General features: G+C 50.8%; 8 protein-coding genes across 8 annotated transcripts; 4 read left to right on the forward strand and 4 right to left on the reverse strand.

Annotated features, from left to right (window-relative positions):
• Positions 1-932: 932 nt before the first annotated feature.
• On the forward strand, positions 933-3,257 carry CDV56_104973 (uncharacterized protein; the record flags this gene model as incomplete). Its single annotated transcript, XM_026758592.1, has 4 exons — positions 933-1,806; positions 1,880-1,946; positions 2,008-2,494; positions 2,559-3,257. The coding sequence occupies 4 exons, from the start codon at positions 933-935 to the stop codon at positions 3,255-3,257; spliced, it is 2,127 nt and encodes a 708-aa protein (XP_026613155.1).
• Positions 3,258-3,994: 737 nt separating this feature from the next.
• CDV56_105203 (RNA-processing protein PTA1) lies at positions 3,995-6,811 on the reverse strand (the record flags this gene model as incomplete). The annotated part of the gene is made up of 8 exons (XM_026758822.1): positions 3,995-4,221; positions 4,283-4,353; positions 4,417-5,249; positions 5,308-5,656; positions 5,712-5,915; positions 5,975-6,105; positions 6,168-6,333; positions 6,471-6,811. The coding sequence occupies 8 exons, from the start codon at positions 6,809-6,811 to the stop codon at positions 3,995-3,997; spliced, it is 2,322 nt and encodes a 773-aa protein (XP_026613156.1).
• Positions 6,812-7,643: 832 nt separating this feature from the next.
• On the forward strand, positions 7,644-8,090 carry CDV56_105492 (uncharacterized protein; the record flags this gene model as incomplete). The annotated part of the gene is made up of 3 exons (XM_026759111.1): positions 7,644-7,657; positions 7,771-7,895; positions 7,999-8,090. The coding sequence occupies 3 exons, from the start codon at positions 7,644-7,646 to the stop codon at positions 8,088-8,090; spliced, it is 231 nt and encodes a 76-aa protein (XP_026613157.1).
• Positions 8,091-8,752: 662 nt separating this feature from the next.
• STT3 (dolichyl-diphosphooligosaccharide--protein glycosyltransferase subunit STT3) lies at positions 8,753-11,348 on the reverse strand (the record flags this gene model as incomplete). The annotated part of the gene is made up of 6 exons (XM_026759196.1): positions 8,753-9,023; positions 9,085-10,216; positions 10,271-10,864; positions 10,953-11,033; positions 11,123-11,146; positions 11,219-11,348. The coding sequence occupies 6 exons, from the start codon at positions 11,346-11,348 to the stop codon at positions 8,753-8,755; spliced, it is 2,232 nt and encodes a 743-aa protein (XP_026613158.1).
• Positions 11,349-11,721: 373 nt separating this feature from the next.
• On the forward strand, positions 11,722-12,488 carry CDV56_105795 (CSN8/PSMD8/EIF3K family protein; the record flags this gene model as incomplete). Its single annotated transcript, XM_026759414.1, has 3 exons — positions 11,722-11,918; positions 11,976-12,157; positions 12,217-12,488. The coding sequence occupies 3 exons, from the start codon at positions 11,722-11,724 to the stop codon at positions 12,486-12,488; spliced, it is 651 nt and encodes a 216-aa protein (XP_026613159.1).
• A 504-nt stretch (positions 12,489-12,992) lies between these two features.
• On the reverse strand, positions 12,993-13,435 carry CDV56_105893 (ATP synthase subunit e; the record flags this gene model as incomplete). Its single annotated transcript, XM_026759512.1, has 3 exons — positions 12,993-13,063; positions 13,158-13,344; positions 13,415-13,435. The coding sequence occupies 3 exons, from the start codon at positions 13,433-13,435 to the stop codon at positions 12,993-12,995; spliced, it is 279 nt and encodes a 92-aa protein (XP_026613160.1).
• A 346-nt stretch (positions 13,436-13,781) lies between these two features.
• On the forward strand, positions 13,782-15,972 carry CDV56_105945 (putative dynein intermediate chain; the record flags this gene model as incomplete). The annotated part of the gene is made up of 2 exons (XM_026759564.1): positions 13,782-14,789; positions 14,845-15,972. 2 exons carry the CDS (start codon positions 13,782-13,784, stop codon positions 15,970-15,972), a joined length of 2,136 nt encoding a protein of 711 aa, XP_026613161.1.
• A 330-nt stretch (positions 15,973-16,302) lies between these two features.
• CDV56_106112 (putative MFS transporter) lies at positions 16,303-17,972 on the reverse strand (the record flags this gene model as incomplete). Its single annotated transcript, XM_026759731.1, has 4 exons — positions 16,303-16,326; positions 16,395-16,494; positions 16,559-16,923; positions 16,977-17,972. 4 exons carry the CDS (start codon positions 17,970-17,972, stop codon positions 16,303-16,305), a joined length of 1,485 nt encoding a protein of 494 aa, XP_026613162.1.
• Between the last annotated feature and the right edge of the window lie 173 nt (positions 17,973-18,145).

Consider the following 18,145-nt stretch of genomic DNA (forward strand, 5'->3'; position numbering starts at 1 on the left):
TCGCTCTTGGACTCCCTCCTTCACCTTTCTCACTACTGTCCGCTCCCAAGCGAATCGGTCGGTTCTGGAACATCAGTGAATTTCTATCTCAGTCTGACCAGCCATTTTCAGCTCATTGAGTTCTCTGTTTACCCCCTCGATATCTTTCGACCGCGATTTCGGACCAATTTCCCCTCGTCCATGCCGCCTTTTCTCTCGCGCTGCAGTGTCGTATCGCCCGCTTCTTGAAGTCCACCACCTCCACCCTCTCCTCCTTCTCCTCCTCGTCCTCCATCTTCCCACTCGCAGTGCCTCTTGTATAGACTCGAGGTGATATTCGCTTCTGTTGGACTACACAAACGACCGTCAGCCTGATTTATTTTGGTCCTGTGTTCCTGCGGCTCGCCCCCGTGAACGCAGTGGCTAAGTGAATCGCTGCTCGGTCGCGGGCAGCTGTGCTCATTGCTACTTTCACCGTTGGCGCATTGTTGATTGGTACGTTCTTTTGTGGCTTAAGGCATAAGAGACGATATGTTCTGCTCTATTCAATGAAGCTACTGCTTCGGTCCCTGCGAGAACGTTTCCTTTTGCTGTATTGAGACGGCGCAGTTGCCAGAGACTGCTGGTGATCTCGGGGTGTGTCCCGGGTAGCAGAACGATCAAATCTCCGCACCGCCTTCATCTGCAGACAAGCAACCGCCCAAACAAGCGATGACGGATCTCCATTCTTATTATGTGCATTTATGTGTCGATTTATCCATTTTGATGCTCTAGCTGACCTTTAGACTCGGTTTTCCAGATTCAAAACCACTTGCTTCCCACTGACTGTCCGAGTTTACGTTCCCACTAGCCAACGATAGTATTTCGACTTCCCCAGACCGTTCAGAGGCCCATCCAGCCGACCTCCATACCTTCTTCTCCTGGGTTGTTGTGAGCGTGTCGCGCCGTTGCCTATGGAGGTGGCCGCAAGTCGCGAATCCGCTCCTGTTGGCCCGCCCACAGGGCCTGACGCTACAATCACCAATGGCGACCAAGATCTTCTACTGGATGATTCGCTCATGGACGACGGACGTTCAAGTAGTCTGAGCGACATCGATGATGTCTTGGAAAATGAACCCTCGGACTACGAAGAGTCGCCCAAGCCTGAGAAGTTAGCACTAGAGAATGACTCTGAAGCTGAGACCGAGCGCATCGAAGATTCCCCGAATCATTTTCGCAGAACCAACATTGTCGTGAGCAGCTATGGCCCTAGCCCTAGCAAATTGGCCCAATCGACGACGTACGATGACGCCGAGGACGGGGACGACGTAATTGAGGATTCACCCAGCAAGCCTCGCTCTAAACCCAACGGAATTCTTGAATCCGCCGAAGAAATACTTGGTTTGGAAGACTCTACATTGTCCGAAAGTACGGGAAAGAAGCGCAAACGACCCGAGTCTGGTGCGGAACTTGAAGGCGACTCGGGTGACGAAGACGAACCACCTCAGAAGCGCCGTGGCTCGGTGAAGAGTGAACTGAGCGAACCTCCGGCAGATGACATTGCCCTGTCTCCTGAGCCGATTGAAGAAGTGATCAAAGCAAACGAAGAAGATACCCCGGCCGATGATCTTCCCGAGTCTGATCTACCCACGGCGCCCGCGAAAGGCAGAAAAGGCAAGAAGGGGAAGCGAAAAGGGCGGAAAACACGCGATACGGCCGATGATGAAATGGATAGTGGTGCCGTCGAGACGGGCGCGGAGGGTCCCGCGGATGATGGAGATGAAGAAAATATTGAACGTGGAGAGGACGCCGACGATGGGGAAGCAGCTGCCAAGCTCGAGGAAGAATGTAAGTCGCCCATTGTAGAGTTTTGGATCATACTGCCATCACTTGTTCGACTTACTAATAGCTTCTGAAGCAGCTAAGAGGATGTCCGCAATGGAATCTTTAACAATCCTTGAAAAGGAATTCGCAACCTTACGTGACAAGTGAGTTGAATTATCAACAGACTGGCTCACCTCCTTCGGATTGCTGACGATGCTCTCTTAGGATATACGACGAAAGAATATCCAAATTGAATCGAGAACTGGAAATGCTTACTGGTCCCAACCCGACTCACCCTGAATATTTGCGTCAGCTCGAGTGTGTCAAACGACACCGTGATGCAAAGATAAAATACGAACACACCTTGTTCCAGTACCGAATTCAAGCTCTCATGAACAAGAGTCTGGCAGAGCGAGCTCAGACGCATAGCACGTACTTCCAGCGGATTCGGGACATTCGGGAGAAACACTCGAGTGCTGTCAGCAAGCAATTCTACGCCATTCAGCACGATCGATTCAAGACAGAAGAGCTCAGTGCGCAACACTACATACCTTTTCCCACCCGGCGTTCACAGCAAATCGCCCACCAAACAGCTTACAATCAAGAAGTGTCCATCATGGCTGGCGTCGCCAAATACGTCGGCTTCCCAGCGGCACCTTCATTGTCACCTGCGCGACCGTCTGAGCTCGAAGAAGATATGGAGAAGATGGGGGTAAGTTTAAATTTTGAGGAACCTGCTTAGCTTACGATTCGAGCTAACTCATATGTCTGGACAGATTTCCATCGAAATCAGGGCACCTACTTCACACCCTTCGACGAACCTACCACGTGGAGCCATGCCAGCCATGTCCTCAAACGCCTTTCGTACAGCTGCGGAGGAGGCCTTCTTGGAGCAGACTCCTTGGGCCAATCCGCAGCATCCTATCCACCACCACCACCACCAACAACAGCAGCAACAACAACAAATACCGCCGAGGCCCCAGAGTCGAGTTTTTGAAAATCCACATGCCTCGTCATTCGCGACTCCAGCCGCGCAGAAACGAGTCGTCGATATTAATGCTCCCAACGGCTCCGCCTCCACGATAGCGGAGAATCTTTCGGCTGCGAATTCCTCGGCGAATAACACGCCGTACGGAGTAGAACAGGAGCATCAGCACCATGGTCTTGCACAGTTCGGTGTTCCCGACTATGATGCAGATCGCAAATCTGGATATCGATCACTAAGCTCCTCCCCGCTCGATGTACGAAAACCGCACCCGTCGTATGCTGCTCTCGATCATCGTGCTTCCCAAGCCACATCGTCTCGGAATCCGGCCTTTTCACCGCCACCCGCCCGTTTGGGGCTTTTCCATTCAAATTCGAATGCCTCAAAACATGATTCTTCGCCTCCTCTCTCCTCGAAACAAGTCAATTCCATGCATCCATCGTCTGGCATCCTGACTGGCTCCGGCTCTAATAAGATGACAGCTCGCTAGTTTCGACCAAAAGACTTTGCACCCACTTTCATCTAACCCTCATGATCTTCCGGCATCGAAGCCTGTATAGGGTTCAACAAGGTGTTGTAGAATAGTTCTCATGTATGAATGAATGGCTTAGCATGTACGCTTGGGGATACAAGGACGAGTCCCGCCGCTCTTACAATTATCTCTCTCGCACGGTGTCTGGCTTATTACTTTCTTTCCTTGAGCAGTGAATAATTGGCGAACGGCTGCATTGGGGGATTCTGTGTTTAAAGAATTTTCCTCACGATACATAGTACATTGTGTCATGTCTGATCAAATATTTAGGTACGGTGTTCTGTTTTTTGTTGCATGGGTCTTTGGTGTATTCTTTACGAGTCTTTCCATTACATGGGTGCACTGTTGGCTGCCAACCGGCATGGAAGGAAGGAGTTTGTTGTTCCCATTAACGGAGTCAAGGACTACTTTGCATGAGGGACAGAAGAAGGCTTTACACTTGAACATGCATAGTCACTGCTGAAATATGTACATATTTAGGCAAGATTCTGGATCTCAATGGATTTCATCTGGCTCTATGTCTGTGAATTGTATTATCGAGGAGTACAGGTGAGGTCGTGGCAGGTAAGTCATGGTAGATTTCAATCTACAGAATTTCAAACAGATGTTGAAGGTATCATGCCCATGTGATGAATGACATGTTCACGAATAGTCATTTCAAGATCCTCTTATGCATAAAATCAAGCTGAATGTCGTCAAGCTTCGCTGGCAGATACCTGCGGCCGAATGGTAGTGTCCGCTTGCGCTGACTCGTTCCCGTCATCTGCGAGTGGTGCAGTGCTTTCCGCTGGTATTGAACGGTTGGTAAGAGAGATCTGCTCCGGTTGTTGTGACTGTTCTTGTTGCTGCTGCTGTTGTTGCTCTATGACGTGCGGCCGCCATTTGGCCAGGATTTTGCCTGCGATTGGTCTCGATTCCTCGTCTGGGTGGTATAGATGATCAGTTTGACGATATTAAGGAAGCGAGCAGGGACTTCAGCTTACAAGTATTGTAGACATCTTCCAAAGCGTTGAGACACATTTCCCGGGCAGGAGGGCGGAACATCACGAGATACCTGGTCAGCGGGTCAGTTCGCTGTTGTCATAGACAGCCATTCAGGAAAGCAAAGGATGCGTACATCAATGACTGAACACATAGGTTGACTCTTTCAGGATCTTTTGCAAGACTGGAGACTCGCTTCGTGATGGGAATAGTGACCTCCGGTATTTCGCTGAGAAATCGGATGAAAATCTTGGTATCCCGGGAATCCAGGTAGGGTAAAAAGCCATCCAGAAGTCGCAGGACCCATTGATCGTAATGCAGGGGTACAGAGGCCTCCTCTTCTTCCTCAGTCCGCTGAGTAGCAGCAAACTTCATCTGAACTCGGTCATTGTACCATTCCTCGTTCAACCACATGATCCCGACGTTGACCCGTGCCCTAAAGTCTTCGAGAATGTATCGGTATAATAACTCGCGAATGAAATTCGAGATTGCTGGCTTTTTCCTTGCAGGTGGGTCTGATTCGGTCTTCTTGTCGTCAACTTCTAGTGTAGCGGGCGCTCTTGTGGCGAGTCTGGTAAGTAGGGTAACCCAAGCGTCACGGTCGAACGTGCTGCCCGCTAATCGAGAAAAGCCTAGATGCTGCTGGGCTTTACCTTTGGCAGGATTCGGCGCCATCGCAATTGATGTGAGCATCTCAAAGACTCTTCCCACCGCGCTGCGACCAATTTCCCCTGCCTCCTCTTCAGTCAATGGCGGTGGTTGCGGCAAGACGAATGGACCAAGAGAGACTAGATCTGGCTGCAACTCTGCCACTTCAGCGGATATGGTACCTGCCTGCTCAGCTGCTGCTGCAAGAGCATCCATAGGTTGATATTCTGGTTCATAGTCATCATCCTCGTCCTCGGTGACTGACACCTGAGGTTTCGTAGCCTGTTGTTGACTAAGAGTTTGATATCTAGCTCGAATAGCCTGTGGTAATAATATCAGCAATTGATCCATGCGGAGACCTCTCGAACATGGAACATACTTCTATAGCCTGCGTCAACACAGACTGATCGACCCGAGCTAGAACAGGGACCGCAATCTTGACCAGAAGATCAGGTGGTAATTGCTTCACATCAAAGGAGGAAAGACCCGAGTCTTCTGTCAAGGTGTATAGCTGAGCGTAGCTGACTGGACCAGATGGAAGAGGAGGGACCTTGATCAATGGGGGCGTTTCTGCATCGAGTCTGGCACGTTTAGCGTTGTCAAGCCCATCCGTCGGCTCAGACGGCAGTCCCCGCTTTCTGGATGCATCGTCGACGGTGTCTAAGCGGGACTGCATCAAACGTTCAATGTGGTGCTGCATTTTGCTCGCAAGCGGATGACTCGGATTTCTATCGACGTATTAGTTTTCTGTGTCCGAACCTGGAGGTCATCGCAATTGCTCACTTCTTCAAGATATTTATGAACAACGCTCGAGCCGTTCGTTCCATCGACTTTACGCCGACTCGAATAGCAGGCGTCAGTGGAGAGCGCACCTGCTTGGCAGGATAGAAGTTCAGAACAGCATTGATGATCTTGTTGCCAACGGACTGTCGAGTTCGGATCAGCACCGCCAGGCAGTTTAGCGTAGCATTGACGAGGAGAGGGTCGCTGCATGAAACAATTAGCGACGAGGCGCATTGCGTGGTTTGGAAGGTCATTGATGGTACCTCGCGTCTTCTTGGAAAACTGACAGCAACCTGTCGAGCAGGCCCGAGGCTTCCGCCTCGAGATGGGGTAGAGCTAAGATGGAGTGATTTTTGGGAACGATAGCCAAGGACGTTTCATTATGTTCGGGGCGCTGGCGATTGTCAACAACAACCAGGTCTTATTAAGAATATAGTGAGAGGGCTGTATACATACCCTAGGGTCTGCAATGGGGCCATGTGTCTGGACCTGAACGACCCGCTGAACAAACTTGATACAGCACACTTTGACTGGATAAGGACAGGAGTCCCATCTGCGCAAGATCTCTTGCTTGACAGCCGTCATATTTTCCCACAAAGCGCTGTCTTCTGGGTGATTGATACTGCGATAGAGTACAAGCGTCAGTAAACACAGATACTAAGCAAATTCTAGACCAGATCCATCCTCGCTGGAAGCATCTACGAGGCACGATCCTCCACAGGTTTCCAGCGGGGCGAGCGAAAAGCACTGATCACATACATGTGTCTAAAAGCCAACGGATACAAGCTGGCCGCAATCTGCACTATATGCTTCAAGACCGAAGTGTCTCCCTCAGGCAACTCCAAGATCTCTCGTATTGTCTGTAACACTGTGCTCGCTAATTGTTCCTTTTGCGCCGTGGCCAAAGCGGGACTGGCGAAGGTTTCTGCCAGAAATTCTGCTCCCCATCGTCGCAGCTCCAATCGCGCGTGCGCACCGATGATTGGAACAATTCCGTTCACGATCTGTGGATAGAAGGCGGCGTCACCGAGGACGAGATTTCGAGCAGCATTGAGCTGTGCGATCTGGTCGGCAAGGTGATCTGCCGCAGTCTGAGACATAATGACTGCGCTCAAGTGCTATATGAAAGGGCCCGGATGGATGAATATTTCGAGATATGGTATGGCCGAGGAGGTATTGGTCTTGCCGGTGTCTACGCTGCATAAATTCAGAGCAAATGAATATCGTAAATGGAGAAGACCGGCCTAAGACATAGGACCGATGAAGAGCACGATGTTCACGAGACACACCCCATGGACGCGTAAAGAATAGCCGGATACAGTAGGACAGCGGTAGATGGGGACTCGAGCCTTCCGCAAAACAAATCGATCTAAGAAATGGGTAAATAAACTTCGAGCAGGGTATCAGACCGAATCTACTAATGGTCGATTAATTGACTTGGTGATGATGTGTTGGAGAAAATGACGATAATGGTGATGACGATAATAGAGTAGTAGACAGCAGGTGATGAGAGGATTGGCGCTTTTCTTGATGTCCGCCAGCGGATGTTGAGTTTGGCCGACCCGAGAGCTCTTTGTATGGCTGCTGAGAGAACCTCACTCACTGCTACTTTGTGGAAAAATTGTTAGCGTAGGAGTCTCTAGTCATTGAATCTGTGGAGACAACTATTTGACGAAGGTGCCAATTACGAGAAATGGTCAGGATCGAAGCTGGCAATAGGGCGAGGGAGAGAGTGCTTTACAGCTAAGCCACTGTCCGCTTTTGTTCTGCCAGCAGAAAAAGCACACCATAAACGCTGAGACTGCTCTCTCCCCGTGTTCCAATCATCGTCAACTTTCCTGATCGTTATACATATTGGCATAGAATATCACACCAACTTTCGTCATCTTTGCCTTTTCGTGCATTCAGACATACAGACTCTACTTGTGCACAATGCCTGCAGGAATGTACGTCGACTTCATCCACCGCACTACAATCTGCAGCAACTGCGTTCAGCTGGCTCAATCCCAATCACACCATACTCTTTCGAATGAGTGGCTGACCAACCGTCTCTGTCTAGTTTCAACTCGACGTATTATGGCAAGGACTACCGAGCCGGTGCGGCTCTCCTTCGCGCTCGTCGTCCCTATCTCTTTAAGAATGCTCTGACTGGGTTCGGTCTCATCGCTTTCACAATCAGTGTCTGTACGTACTCCACACGTACCCACCCACCCCAACTTCTTTGATTTGCCAGAGCAAAAGGCACGACGAGAAGCATGGTTCGCTCATACAAATGGAAATTTCCTAGATGCATACACCATCCGCGCAGTTGGCCAGGACGAATTCTCCGACGTGAAGGTCCCCGATACTCCCGCGAAACCTCAGCAGCAGAAGCAATGAGCCATCCCGTCTCCTTCTACCTAGCTCACCACGAGTTGGGAGCTATTCAAAGGCCGCTGTGGCCAAACTGTTCGATCATTGTATCAGCCATGGTGTATTGGGGTACGGAGTACAAGGTGACAAACTGATTATTTTCGCTGTATATCTCTATGCTGTTCTTATATTTGGAATTATTTCGGTGGCTGTGTGCAACCAACTCGCCCCATGAAAGCCGTCAATTTGGTGGAAGATCTAGTCTTCACTCCGGAGTTGCCGGATCGCAAAAGAAATGTTGCACTTCAATGGTTTGGATGATCTTGAAGAGGCAGGTAACGGCAACAACAGTTCGAATGAAGGCACATCACTCTGCTCACTCTCTTCTCCCCTCTTTTTTTCTACTACATTTTAGCATACCGATCTTCACCTATTCTTTATGAATTGAGCCCGCAGCTTGCTTGTGAATCAGTTCTAAATCGCCTTGCCATCTACGGAATCATTTTATCTGGGCAAGGCCGGTATTTTCGAATCTAGACCAGCATTTGTCTCCGCTGGACTCTCAAAGGTATAATAAGATTTCTGGAATACAACACGGGAATGTAAAAATATGCTCAACAGGTATTGGTATGATTTGCGCTCCTGTCGTGCTATAAACTAGTCAAAAAGAAATGCTTGAATCCTGTCCTCTATTCGGTTCTCAGAACCCGAGGTCCCTTCTTCTTGATACTCCGCTTTTTCTTAAGACCTTTGTCGAAGGCAACAGCCTGGTTGTGGTCTCGGCCAAGGTTGTCAAGATCCTTAACCTTGTAGATACGAATGATCCAGTTCTCGCTCGTGAAAGCTTCCTCAAGGGTGGAAAGCTGGGGGCCTTCTGTGGGAAGTCTCGACCCACGGACGCGGTCGACAGCTTGGCCTGACGGGAAGAGAGAGTTGAAATTGTAATAAGACATTTTATACCTGAATTTTTGAATTAGCACGACGCAGCGCAATAGATACGAGGGAAAAGGGGAATCCGTACATCAGGCTGTTGCGCATGGTTGGGGTCGCTCCATCATCCACACGATATTCACCCCGTGCAGTAAAGAAGTCCCGTTCTTTGACCTCATCGGGCCAGATACCTTCGGCGATACGGACCATCCACAAGAATTTATTGATGTCATCGCCAGAATAACCTAGCAGACCACCGAACACCACCAGCACGTAATCAACATCATGCTGGCGGAGGATGGGGTAGCTGACTTCTTCGCGTGAGCTCATCGCCTTACCAACCGTGGCAATATGGGTGTTGTTCCATGTATTGTTGTCGACAAGGGTTGGGCGATCCGCCATGCCACCGATCTGGTAGCCATAATCCCACCATGACATAATTTTGGCGTTCTGGGGAGTGTTCTGGCGAAGCCAGTAGTAAGCCTCACGGTAATCATCAATGATGTATTGGCTTCCGTCAGGCATCCGGCTAGCCAAGACAACGGAAGGAGAAGAGTATGCATTTGAAGTAACCCAGGTGCAGTGTGCAACAAACAGGAGCAGGTAGACGACAACAGACGCCGTCACTATAATTTTGGAAACATAAGAGGTGATTCCAACATTCGGCTTCCGAACCGAGCGAAGTGGTTCTGAAGACGCGTCTTCATTCGATTTGGCTTCAGATGTTGGCGTCGGGGAAGTGGTCGCCATATAGGTGTCGAGAATCGAAGACAGCGCCAGAGCAGCCGCAACACACACAATAGGGGTCAAGGTCAGCATCAGTCGGACCATGACACCGGCGAAGTAGCTCGCAAGGACCGAGTAGATAATGACGAAGACATGCTCGTCCTTGAGGTCGCGGAAGCACATGTAGACTCCTGCCGGGAAAAGCCAGATCAGGAAGTTCAGATCAAAAAAGAACGCCGGCCAAGCGGTGGGCTGGTGCTCCGAGACCGAGGCAATGATGGGAATGTGGATTTTGGCATAGCCAGTATCCCACAGGGAGTAGAATCGGCCGCTCCAAGGAGCGATCACTCCCGTCACCGTCAGAACAACAAGCCCTAGGAAACCCAGACCGAAGGTGATGAAGATCATGGCGGTCAGAAGTCTCTGGAACTGCTTGCTTGGGACGAAACCGCGGACAAACTCGGCGAAGGCCACAAGTTGAAGCAGGCCGAAGACACCTGCCAAATGTCAGCTCCTGAACGTCCATTTGACCTGCGAAAGCATAGACCTACCCAAGGCGGACATGTGGTCGCTGTTTCGAATAGGCAAAAATCCGACGAAGGGAATCTGCATGCTAGCCAAAGTCCCCAGCGCATACCATGTGGTATAGCTGATGTAAATGCGAGGGCTGTATCTACCCATGCACAAAAGGATAAAAACGTGCAGGGGGATCAGGTTCGTGATGAAGACATATCCACCCCATGCCGACACCATGTAGCCGTAGAAAAGCGCAGTCAGCGCTCCCCACATAATAGACCCATGCTTGACAGCCTTGATCCATAGGAAGAATGTGAACACAAGCAGGAAGATGGCAATTGCTTCGTTATCATAGCTTCCCGCGACGGATCGGGAAATGTATCCAGGGGTAATTCCCATGAAAGCTGCCGCAAGAAGACCAGCAGAGGACGAAGGGGACATCTCAGATGTCAGCAGGTACATTGCCAATGCAGTCAGGCCGGAGAATCCTGGTGCCAGCAGGACACAGATGTTGCGAATATCGACGGGGATAGTGAGGAATCGCAGGATATGGTAGATCACGCCGCTCGTCACCATGAGACCGGGATATAACGTGCCACCAGTGACACGTCCCAGAGGATGCCATGTCCCTATGTTGGAACACCAATTAGTCTAGAAGCACTCAAGGAGATCGACATAATGCTTCATATGCACTCCTATCGGTGGGGAACCACATACGGTCATCGAACCAATCCCAAAAGCTATAGAAACCATTCTGTACCAGGTATTTTGTTGCTCGGAAATTGAACCAAGGGTCAACTATATCATGGAGCATCAGTATCAATTCGTTCTTACGCGAAGTTTGTTGGAGGCCGAAGGCCGTGGGTATACAATTGACCTATACATACATTCGTGGATGATACTCTCGAAGCCTGGTAAAAGGAAATTGATCAGTTGTTTTGGTAAATTAACAAAATGAGCAATTTCGATTCCCAATGACTTACGGATAACGCTGAAGAGTCGACTGGCAACTGCTGCTGCTGCAATGGTACATAGGATAATAATCCGCAGAAGGCCGCGTGTGTTTCTGCCAGACTTGCCCTTTAAAAGAACATCAACAGGTGTTTCGGCCATAATGGCCAGAGAAATAAGAAAAAAATATCAATTAAGAAAAAGGAAAGAGAGTATGTCTCTCTCGTCGTACTCTGTAGCCGATGAGAGAGAGGTAGTTGGACGTTTCGTCTCGCCAATGTATTGATTGGGGGGAGAGCTTCGCAAGGTGGTCTCTTCTGGAGGCTTGGCATCAGGTACGCAGTCAGTCTACGTAAGGTAGTCCGTATCCGCATCTAACTAAATCGATTATCGGAGAAGCTTTGGGGAAACCTCCGAGTTGTCCCCGCATCGGCATCGCAACTTGACCTACGCATCATCTACAATAACACGATTGACAAAGTACCGCTGTTTCCATCATAGTCCGACAGACAGTGGCTAGGAGAATATTTCCATAATGGATCTACCGCCTCTCTCTCAGAAGCAGCTGTCTGCGGTACTCGCATTAGCTCGTTCGTCTTCTGAGCTCTACGAGACATTGTCACAATACGAGGGCCCTGCCTGTTTCCTTTCAATGTCGAATAGCGAAGAAGCGGAACTTTTGAGCTTATTTTATTCGAGTTTCTTCTTCTCCCACCTTCTCCTTGACGATATGTGAGTCTCACAAATTCTCATCGCAGACACGCAGCCTACTAACACAATATTGCGTAGCTACGAGGCCCGCGCGATGACGAAGCGGATGCCACAGGACCTAGCGCAAAATGATGCTTCCCTTCAAAACTGTTTGAGGTTATTGCGCGCTGTCTGGCAACGAAAGTATGAGCACGTATACAAGATTCTGAGAGACCTGCCATGGCCTGAGATACTTGAGCCAACAGTACGAAAATACGAACGTCAGTCCTTCATCCTGTACTATATCTCTGATTGGCTGAAGTCTTACCCTTGTCGTTAGTTCATTTTCAGGAAAAGACCTTAAAGGAAGTCAGCCGAGCCTACGAAGCGATACGTCCTGATGCGGCTGCAAACTACCTTGGCCTCGACGCAACCGCTGCAAAGCAGGGAGATCCAGCTATCATAAGCAAGTTTACAGCCTACGGGTGGAGATGGGATGAGCAAACCGAGCTCCTCTATCCCCAACCCATCATTACTCCGACGGCAAAGATTGGATACTCGTCCAACAGATTGAGCGAGGTCATGGCGCTGATTGGATCTCATTCCGGCTGAAAAAGATGATGTGGTCGACAAGTGTTACAATTCTTGCTTGAAGTCATGGCAACTCAAATCGTGAGAAGATATTAAGACGGTAGTTGTGGCCACCGGCAAGCTTGACGGAACCATTTCGATGGCTTCCTGCTCCTACACATGCACTCTACATGCGGTGTCACTTACAACCAGCGCGGAGTAGTCGATAGCGCCCGGGGAGAGAGGAGATCAGCGGCGGCGAAACCGGAATAACCACACATTTCTTGCTCTGCTGGTCCAACTGTAGTGTACAGATGCACGGCACCCCGGGGTATGTACAAGACTCGGAGGAAGATCTATAGGTTAGAAGAACAACAGAAAATCATTCCTTTCGCTCGCAACACGAAAGTGGGAATTAGACCAAACAATAATACATATTCGGGGCGGACCCGAGCCATCTTTCTTGTACCATAGGGAGGTACGGTCTTCGCAAGGAGGAAAAATCGCCAATCATTCTATATCCCAGTATTCTCAACGATATCGAATCTATTGCTCCCCGGCCTTCATCTTCAGGAAGGCCTCCAGATCGAACCGGCTGTCTTCGGGATCCGTAATGACTGTAGCACACCAGTTAGTGTGAAGTCGCACATGATGCTGGCAGTCAAAAGACCAGGTAACTGTAATGGTCTTTGAGCGGTTCTCAGAACATACCCCCACTGTCTGTCTTGGTGTCCTTGGGTGCCGTCTTCTTCTTCCACTCCGCCTTGGCCTGCTGAATCAAGCGTTCCTTTCGAGCATATTCACGGTCGGCCTCTGCTTGCTTGGCTTGAGCTGTGATCGAGTTCTGGTGGTAGACGCCATAAATGAGACCGGCAACGAGAGCCGAATAGCGCAGAACCTGTGATGCAACCGACTCATGTCAATATAGATGGTCGAGGAATCGATAATGGGTCCTGCCGGACACTCACGTTAACACCTTGTGAGGCCATTTTAAGAAGATCCTGTCCTCCGAAGCGGCGAGCAAACGAATCCAAATAAAAGAATGAATAGCGGGCCGGATACCGAGCAACCGTTTCAAAGGGTATCGACTGTCAATGGCAGGCAATCGGACGGGGATACCTATACAAGAGGCTTGTCAAGGCGAAGTCCTTGTCGCGAGTTTTTCCGGACCGTCGGCCCCTTCTGCGCTTATGTCATCCGCCAACCCGGCCTTCCTCTGGGTGCGGGACGGGGGACGGAATACGGAGTATCTGAACGCGAAGCCGCATGTAAACACCAGGGGTAGGTCTGGATGGGGACTCCACCAATTTGACCTCTGCACTCACTCAATCCGTCATGTCATCTGTGCAACAACGTAAAGCGGAAATTCTGGCCAAAAGGGCTAAGCTGGCGGAGCTAAGACGCCAGAGAGAGCTGCGACAGAAGGAATTCTCGCAGAGTCGGGCCAGCACCGGAGATGCTTCAGAGGTACGATACCCTGGTCACGAACGTGAAAACAAAAAGACAGATTCTGATGTACAATCCGCAAAGGTTGTGTCGCCTGTGCCGAGCCGCTCAGATAGCAGAGCTGAGCTCGATGACCTGATTTCTCGCCTTGTTGATCGCCCCGGATCGGCCTCTATCAGCCATGCAGACGGCCCCTCACGTAAAGGCAGCAGGCCGAACTCGGTACTGAGTGCTAGCCAGCTGAGTGGAGATAACACCGAGGCTTTCAATTCTGCTACGAGACCGCTTTCGCAGTCAATCGCCGTTCAGACCGATGTGACAGAGCCTTTTGTTGCCTCTACTGAACCTGCGCCTGCCCCTGAACCTAAACCAGAAGTCGTTACATACAGCAAGGGAGTGCAAACAGATGACTCTAAGCAACGCCGATCAGATTTTTTTGACTCGGAATCAGAAACTGGAGAGTTTGAGGATGGTACTGGATCAAGCAAACGCCTAAGCAAGAGGGACCGCGAACGCGATGAGGAAATTCGAAGAAAGCTTCGCAGAGAAATTGAGGAGGAATTGCAGGCCACCCAACAGCAGGCTGTTGATGGGCCTGGAGCCGAGGTTACAAACCTACGTTATCCCTTGCGTACACTCGACGAGGACGAACTGAAGGCCGTCACTTCTTCTGAGGACTTCCTCGACTTCGTTGAACGTTCAGCGAAAGTGATCGAGCGTGCTCTAGATGAGGAGTACGACGTGCTGGCGGACTACGAGCTTGGTGGAGTTGATGGCGATCTGGAAGTGGATGACGAACATGGACGAAAACGCAAGAGCATCAGGGAGGTTTGCCAATTCTGGGACGAGCGATGGAGCAAGAAACGCATGATCAGTGATTTGAGTTTCTCTCCGAAGGTCAGTCGCCCCATATCCCATGAAGATTCTTTTACAGGGCTGACTTACTTTCCAGTTTCCGGAACTGGTCCTGGCAGCATACACGAAGAATCCCTCTGCTCCTCACGAACCGGATGGCCTAGTCCAGGTTTGGAACCAGCACTTGCACTCTCGCCCCGAGTATGTGTTCCATTCGACTTCCGATATCTTGACGGCCAAATTCTCCCCGTTTCACCCCAACCTCATCGTCGGAGGATCGTACTCTGGGCAGGTTTTGCTTTGGGATACACGATCGTCCCGCGCCGGTGGTGGTGCGCCTGTACAAAAGACACCCCTGACTGGGTCCGGGCATACGCACCCCGTGTACAGCATCTCAATTATAGGCACACAAAACGCGCACAATATCTTGACCGCATCCACAGACGGCGTTGTCTGTGGATGGACCGTTGATATGCTTTCCCAGCCCCAGGAGTACCTCGAGCTCTCCACACCCCCGCCATCCAAAACAGAGGATCTGGCCCCCACAACCATGTCGTTCCCCCAATCTGACCCAACCTTCTTCATCGTTGGCACCGAAGAAGGCGGTATTTACCCTTGTCATCGCTACGATCGAGCCGGGGCCAAGGCTGGCACTGACCAACGTCTCGCATACCGTGGCCATGCAGCGCCGGTCATGTCGACTGCCTTCCATCCTGCGAAGGGCCCGGTTGATCTCGGCGACCTGATGTTGAGCTCTAGTCTGGACTGGAGCGTCAAGCTGTGGCGTGTGCGGCCACCGGCAACAACCGCCCCGGCAACCTCGGCTGCCATTGCGACCACTCAAGTCGTCTCACCTATCCTCGATCTGAACCGGGAGGATGTAGTCTACGATGCCCGGTGGTCGCCTCACCGCCCCGGAGTCTTCTCTCTCGTCGATGGAGCTGGCAACCTCGAGGTCTGGGATCTCTGCTCGGACACCGAAGTCCCCGCTGTGCGGACCACGCCCACTCGGGGCCGTGGCGGTATCTTGACGAGAAGCCTTAACAAGGTGGCCTGGGAAGAACGCGAGGGCAAGCGGCTCGCAACCGGTGGATTGGATGGTGTAGTCACTGTCTTTGAGGTAGGAAAGGGCCTCAGTGGCACTCCGGAGGATGTGCCCGCAGAGGAATGGACCGCAATGAAACGGCTGGTTGGGAAATTGGAGCAGAGGGACCGCGTGAACTGAGTGAACTATATCTCATTTCTCACTTGGTTCGAAACTCACTTGGCTGGTTACATTTTTTGACTTCTACGCAATGTTTAATATGTACCAGGTTTCTTTGCACGGTGCCTTTGCTTACTTACCATATACCCCACGGACACCATGTTGATGTATGCATGCATGTATTCAAGCCAGCAGAATCAGAGGATAGTATGGAGAACTATTATTGGAGCAACCTTGTTTTGAGAAGACAGAATCCATCAGTGGTTCGAGGTTCTATTTCAAGTGGAGTGTGATAGCTAACAGGCTGTCGTATGTAAACATTATCGACGAGACGAGACGAGATGTAGATCATCAATAGGTGTATCGAAATCCGACCTGACGGAGTAGTCAGTGCTGAAAGACCAGGGATGACCTGCCTACTAAGCCAGTCCATGAGAGCATACCTTATTCTGAATGACCCTCCGCCCCCGAGCTGCTTGTTGATTGCATCGATAGAAGCAGATCGCGAAGACACCCACGATAGCTATCATGAGGATATGCGACCTACACAACAACGATACAAATTAGCAAACGTGATTCTTTCCGGCTTAGCGAACAAGATACCTACCCGATAGACACCCAGACGGCCGTGGCATACTGCGGCGCCTCCTGCTGCCGAACGATATAACTCCCCGCCACTCCGCCCAGCCCATTGCACGCAGCTACGGCGGCCGCAGTGGTGGCCCGTTTCCACTGCCCGACGACATTATTGGCCATGAAGGCGTTGAGGGCGGCCCAGTTGGAGACGTATGCGCCTGTTGCGAGAAACGTGCCGATGTACCTGACGGTGACCTGGGTGGAGGACGGGAGGCCGAACATCAGGAACCCGACTATCACGCACAGCGCGTTGAAGGTGATGAGCGGCCCGCGGACGCGATAGGTGTCGCCTATCAGAGAGGTGAAGAGAACTGGGATGACGGACCAGTAGTATGGCTGGAAGGGGGTTAGGTGCGATAGTCGTGTGCTCAGTAACAGGTCAAACTTACCGGTGTTGAGAGCAGAATCGATTGGTTACTTGAGAACCCCATTCCCGACTGGAGGATGATGGGAAGAAAGTAACTGAGCGAAGTTGAGACGAGGTTGAGCAGGAAGAACAAGCAAGCGAATCCGTATATCTTTGGGTCAAGGAAATTGACGAGGATCTTGCGCCAGGAGAATGGATCGGGCACGACATCATCCCGATCCGCCTGGATACGCTGCGCTGCCACTTTGGCCTCCGTCCCGGACAGGAACCGGAAGCTTTCTTGTGATTTCTCGGGGAAATCTACCATCCACCAGTAGGTGATAATGCCAAGGACACAGGTGATGAGGCCTTGGACAAGGAACATCCACCTCCAGCCTCTCAGCCCTGCTTTCCCGTCCAACCGGTTCAGACCGTAGTTGACAATGGTGCCCGTGGCTAGTACAAGCACCTCTCCGGACTGCAGAAATGCAAAGCGCAGTTGCTGCTCGTGGCGCGTGTACCAGGTACTGATCAAATATGTCAATCCTGGATATATACCGGACATGGCAAAGCCCAGAAGTACACGCAAGGCAATCATCTGCTTCCAATTCTGGATAAATGCAGTACACAGGGTGATCAGTCCGAAGCAGAACGTGATCGAGGCGAACCAGACGCGGGGGCCGATCAAGCGCACGGCAACAGTGCAAGGCAGCTGAGCGACGACACTAGCAATCGTAAAGATAAAGATGGAGACCGAATACCGCGACCCTTGCAAGTCAAGATCCTCAAACATGCTTGTGACCGATGCCGATGAGAGTATGCCCGAGTCAAGGAGGTTGAGACTGCACAGGATGCCGGCGATGGTACAGAGACGTATGTCTACTTTGAGTCGGATGCGTCTTTCCAATGCTGTACGTTCTTCTTCGGATACATTCTCGTTACTTGGCTGTCCTTCTGAGGCAACGAGAAGCGCCGCATCGGGAGAGGACGCCATCTTCTCCGCGGTCACGTCGGTGATTGAATGATATTGTTCCGCCATTGTGCACATACACTATGGTTGTTACTATGAACGATTGTTGATTTACTCAAAAAGACCATCATGACCCAACGGGTATACATAGGGAGGAGAGTAGAGGTCGAGAAGAAAGGCGAGATGCACTCCTTGACTAATGCATGATGGTGGAATATCTTTCCTCCAGAAAAGGAAACCGA

The sequence above is a fragment of the Aspergillus thermomutatus genome, assembly GCF_002237265.1.
Source record: "Aspergillus thermomutatus strain HMR AF 39 chromosome Unknown NODE_139, whole genome shotgun sequence".
NCBI lineage: Eukaryota > Fungi > Ascomycota > Eurotiomycetes > Eurotiales > Aspergillaceae > Aspergillus > Aspergillus thermomutatus.